At 44.1% G+C, this 5,713-nt stretch overlaps 1 protein-coding gene across 1 annotated transcript in view; it reads left to right on the top strand.

The window, feature by feature from the left end:
- Window positions 1-2,359: 2,359 nt before the first annotated feature.
- Septin14 (septin 14) overlaps window positions 2,360-5,713 on the top strand; it is a 23,868-nt gene continuing 20,514 nt past the window's right edge. Inside the window, exons 1-2 of the mRNA XM_021162420.2 lie at window positions 2,360-2,414; window positions 3,065-3,133. Coding sequence (XP_021018079.1) covers window positions 3,080-3,133 — 54 coding nt within the window. The 5' untranslated portion in view covers window positions 2,360-2,414; window positions 3,065-3,079. The remainder of the gene's footprint in view (window positions 2,415-3,064; window positions 3,134-5,713) is intronic.

Genomic DNA, 5,713 nt, shown 5'->3' with positions numbered 1-5,713 from the left:
TGACTTCCTTGATGATAAACAGTGATATGGAACTGTAGGCCAAGTAAACCCTTTGCTTTTTGGTCATGCTGTTTTGTCACAGCAACAGAAACCCTATGACAAGTTGGTAGCAGGATAGTGTGGTACTACTGTGACAGGCCTGCCCAGGATTTGGGAGAACTGTGGAAGGACTTTGGAACTTTGGTCTAGAAAAGCCATTGAGTGTTGAGGGCTCAGTGAACTGCTCTGTAGGAGACTGGAGGATAGGAATGTTGCAAGCAGTGAAGAAGATGGAGGCCTGGCTTGTGAGATTTCAGAGGGAAACAAAGGCTCTCCCGGGCCATTTGTGTGAAATATCTGTGGTTCTGGTCAGCCAGAGCTGTGATTAATAAAAGACCAGCACCACTGAAGTAAAAGTGTTGTTTTTCTGGAACAATTGATGTTGGTCAGCTGAGCTGAGAGATTAGCAGTGACTAAGAAGAGATCTGTAGCACTGAGGTGAAATCTTCTGGGAAGTGTTTCTTCAGGGTCGGTACACAGAAGCTGTGTTCCAGAGGTGACCAAGGTTGTACCTCATGCTGGTATAAGAACTTGGTAGTGTAAGAGTCACCCAGGTGGTACTGGTTTTGAAGGCATGAAGGAGTCCTGGAGAGCAGCTGAGGCTTGGCACTATAAGAGGCCATTGGTGAAGATGCAGGATCAAAGGGGTAATGCTGAGAAGTTGAGGCTTGGCACCATGAAGAGAACCCAGGAGAGGCTATTGGTGAAATTGCAGCCCAGTTTCAGCAGAAGACCCCAGCATTTTGGAAATGCGAGTACCATGGGATGACCACCAAGAACAGCAGCAGTGGGGAATGGAGCCTGCTAGAGCATAAAAGACTAGTTTTGTGTGCTGCAGAGAGCAGAGCTGGAATGGTGACCCAAGCCTTTTGGAAGAGCCCAGAAGATAGTAAGTGAATCCCAGATATTGGACATTGTTTGGATTTGATATCTAATTTTGACTGTGCCCTGGTATTTCTCTCTTGAAGGATGTATTTAATTTAATTTTGATTTTTATAGGAGCCCACAGTTGAATGGCTGAATTTTAAAAGAAATTTTAGGTGTGTTGTTTGCTTATTTGCTTGTTTTTTGTTTTGTTTTGTCTTGTTTTTTTGAGACAGGGTTTCTCTGTGTAGCCCTGGTTGTACTCACTTAGTAGACCAGGCTGGTCTCAAACTCAGAGATCTGCCTAGGTCTGCCTCCAGAGTACTGGAGTCAAAGGTGTGGGTGCCAGCTGAGATTTTAGGTTTAAAAAAAAAAAGACTTGGGCTTTTTTTTTAAAAGAGGTTGAAGTTTAAAGTGTCTGAATTTGTAAAGACTGGAAAAATGTGTGCAAAAATATTTTCTATGGTAGTGTTATTAATGTGTGATCTTGGGGGTGAACAGAAAAGGCTGTGGCTTAATGGTGATGTGCTTGTGTCAAGTTGACAAGGGATCAGTTGGGTTAGATTGTTTTATGTCAACTTGACACAAGCTGGGATCATCCGAGAGGAGAGAATCTCAAATAAGAACATGTATAAGATTGGGCTATGTGCATGCCTTTTCTTAATTGTAACTGATGGGGGAGGGCCTAGCTTACTATTGGTGCCATTCCTGGGCTGGTGGTCCTGGGTTCTATAAGAAAGCAGACTGAGCAAGCAAGTCATGGGGAGCAAGCCAGTAAGCAGCACCCCTCCCTCCATGGCCTCTGCATCAGCTCCTGCCTCCAGGTTCCTGCCCTGTGTGAGTTTCTGTCCTGAGTTCCATTGGTGATGAACAGTGATGTGGAAGTGGAAGCCCAATAAACCCTTTCCTCCCCAACTTACTTTTTGGTCATGGTTAGGTTAGGAGACAGAGGCAGGTGGATCTTGTATTTCAAGGGCAGCCTGGTCTACAGAGTGAGTTCCAGGACAGCCAAAGGTACACAGAAAAACTGTGTCTTGAAAAACCAGAGAAGTGTTTTCTGTTTTTACAGAGGACCTGGGTTTCCCAGCAATTACGTGGCAGTTCACAAGTGTGTGTGAGTCTTCTTTTTTAAAGTGTCCATATATCTAAGACCAGGGCATCCAATGATCTCTTCTGACCTCTAGGATATCAGACTTGCACATGGTGGGCACACACACACACGCAGGTATGATACTCAAATATGTAAAACAAATCCACATACATCCCTTTTTCAAAAGTCTCATGTTCTCAGTATCTTTGTGCTGTACTCAAATGTAGATTAGCATGGCCTTCTCAAACTTTTCTGCTGAGAAATCAGGACAGTACGCTCCTTTGTACCTTAACTCCCTTGTTCCCAACTGTTGCAAATACGGTGACTATTAATTTGGTCCACATCCACAGATAGCAAGGGAGAGCTCAGCAGACTCCGAGTCCGTCCAGACTGCGCACTTCACAGCTGAGACCCGGGGCAGGTAAGTCACTTGGTATTTCTGAGTCTGAAGATCTTAGATGTCTTTTAACTATTGCAGGAGGTAGATCATCCGACACAATGCTACCTGCGTAAAGGTGCTTCGTAAAAATGAAAAATGAAAACAAAACAAAACAAAACTGGCTTTGGTTTGGTTCCTAGAGAATTTGTGTAGACTCTAGAAGCCTGCTTCCCTTTTGCAACATCCCTAATTTCCCCTCTTCTCAATTCTCCTGGCTGCTACTTCAGCTTCAGGTTTAAGCCCCTCTGGAAATTGAAGCCACTCTGAGTGTGTGGCTTCTTTTTCTCAGGCTCAGAGCCATTTAAATGGAGGACTGGGTATACTGTTATGCATGAGTGGAATGTCCCAATGAAATTCATTACTGGCTAAAAAACAATCCATAAAAAGATGATGTCGGTAACTTCTTGATTTGGAGAGAGTTTAATCTTTTCATTTTGGATATCACTGGTTAAATGGCCTTACTTTATATACTATGTTGTTGAGCACACGCATGCTTGCTTAGGATGAAAGATACAACTTCAAACAAGTCAGAAGTGTGAAGGGAACAGCACAGTTGAATCCTCTAAGGGTCTAAGATTAAAGAATAGGACCGTTATAGGTGGAACTGACCAAGTTTTCTCTCTTTATTCTAGCCATTTCGGTCTGACATGGCAGAAAAACCAACTAACACGTCGGTGCCAATACCTGGCAGTGAAGATCCAGTTGAGTGCATCTTTTGTATATGATATATGCATTATGCACTTCAATAAGTAGTTTCAAAATGATTGGCTCTAAGTTGATTCAGGTCCTGACAGCAGAAGAGGCTTGCTATCTTTGGGAACAGATCATGAACCTTAGTATTGGTTACATTTAAATGTAAATGGTGCTTTTAACAATTGTCAGAGTGTTTCTTGACTCTGTTGGTGTGTGTGTGTGTGTGTGTGTGCGCGTGCGCGCGCGCTCGCGTGTATGCAAAACATTCTCATTTAAAAGCAAAGGAGACTAAATCAAGATTTAAAGTCACTCTAGGGGTGTTTTTAGTTTTGCATCACTGTAACAAAGTACTTCATGGAGAAAGAGGTTCAGAGACCCACTTACTGTCCCGAGCTATTTATATTGTCCTCAGCCCCTCCCACTGCATCCCTCCTCCCCAGTTGGGAAAGCCCAGGAAAGGAAGGAGGCCCTGTTACAACAGTGTGGGATCTTCCTCTCCCTAAGTCCAGGAGATAATAGATAATTAGTATCTGGTCAGATGTCTAGCTGGCAAAGATTTTCTCCCAGGCTGTAGCTTGTTTCTCTACTTGTCAATCATTTCCTTCCCTGTGCAGAAGACTTCTCACTTACTGGAACCCTACCCATCCATCTGCTTTTCACAGCTCTGGCATTCTGGGCCTTTGGTGCACATGATGGGTATTCTGGGACTTTGGTGCACATGAAATGATTGCAACATCTCTTTCCCCAGACCCCAGCTGGCTATCTGAGCTGCCAGTCTTCAAGGAAATCATTTACCTTCCATGTCACAGATCAGTTTCTGAACTGCAAGAAGCTCTCAGTGGGTTTGTAGCAGATATTTTTCCACCAAGGGAAATCTATGCTTCTAGGCTGAGTTGGTAGAATACTGTTGAGGGGGCTCCCAGGGACAAGAAAACCAGGAGTTGTGACTCCTACAGAGACAAGTTCAGGGGTATTCTCAAGATAGCTCCCCAGGACGCTTTTGTATCATCTTAGAGAACTCTGCACTTCTTCTTTTTTTTTTTTTTTTTTTCTTGAGGCAGGTCCTGGAACTCATTCTGTAGACCAGGCCGGCTCCACCTGCCCTTGCCTCTGCCTCCTGAGTCATAGGATTAAAGGCACAGGCTACCATAGACCTAGCTCACAAACACAGAACTTCTTGAGAGAGCCAGTTCCTATGGGGATCCCATTGTCATTGTCTGAAGAGGGAGTGTTTCAGCACAGCATGGCTCCTGTGATGGGTCCATTTAGGTGCTCTCTCATTTCTCACCCTGTTCTCTGCTAAGTGGCTGTGTCATTAGTTCCGGGGCTCCCTCAGTTCCACTGTCTAAGGTCTCCTGAGTTTCTCCAAGCTTGTCTGAACTTTTGGGCAGCCCTCTAGGTATTTGGATTCAACCCACAGGAGAAATTGGCGAGTGCCAAGGGTTCTAACCTGCCATCTTGGATCTTTCTAGTGTCCTTTTATATTTCTGTGAGGTCTGTTATAATGTATCCCTTTTCATCTTTGACTTTGTTTACCCAAGTCTTCGCTGTATTTTTTTCTTCACCAAAATGCATATTAAACAACTATAGTAAAACATTTAAAAATTCTACACCAGATATTACTTCAATACCATTTTCTTTGGGAACTACTGTTAGAGAGTTACTGTGTTTTTTTTGGAATTGCCAGGTTACTTAAAAAACCATATTTCTTATGCACCTGCATTCATATTTGTATGTGTGTCAGGTCATCTGTCTTGACCACATTTAAAAGTGCCACAGTATGTATCTTGGTGTTTGAATTTGTTGTGTGTCTTGGTTTTGATTCTAAGTAGACATGACTGTCTCACTACAGCATCTATGGCTATAATTGATGGATTTAGGGACAGTTCATGATGTGATTGGTTTGAAGAGAGCCTGTTGCTGAGGGACACTAGGGGTGGGGACATTCTAGCTGTTCACACAAGTGTGGTGCACACAACTATGAGTGTACGGTATCTTTTTTATGGCCAGTCTGATGTTAGTAGCAGTGGCACTGAAAGTGGCACCAGGCTGGCCTTGAACTCAGAGATCTACCTGCCTCTGCCTCTGCTTCCTGAGTGTAGCATTAAAGGTGTGCACCACAACTCTCAGCCTTCTTCAATTTACAATGAGTAGAATTTTGTCTCACAGGTTTCTGTTTTCAAGTAACTTAGTTTTTAAGCTTCTTCACATGAGATGTAATGTGATACATTTTTTTTCCTCCATGGCTACATAACAGTGGCATGGCCCAGTAGATGGACTCATGTTTTGAGCTTCAACACGGCAGTGGCCCTGATGTATCCATAAAACTGTGAAGGTCCCTTGTGGCATGAATCAGCTTAGAAAGCAGCCATGGTAACCAAGAGGCAGCCTTGAACAGTAGTATCCAAACTTCAGGCACCACACTATGGGACAAAATCCCATTCATTGAAAAGTTGAACAGAGCCAGGCCTCTGGTACATGCCTTTAATCCCAGCACTAGGCAGAGGCAGAGGGGCAGAGGGGCAGAGGGGCAGAGGGGCAGAGGGGCAGAGGGGCAGAGGGGCAGAGGGGCAGAGGGGCAGAGGGGC

The sequence above is a fragment of the Mus caroli genome, chromosome 5, assembly GCF_900094665.2.
Source record: "Mus caroli chromosome 5, CAROLI_EIJ_v1.1, whole genome shotgun sequence".
Lineage (NCBI taxonomy): Eukaryota > Metazoa > Chordata > Mammalia > Rodentia > Muridae > Mus > Mus caroli.
This window is presented reverse-complemented; position numbering and strand designations above follow the sequence as displayed.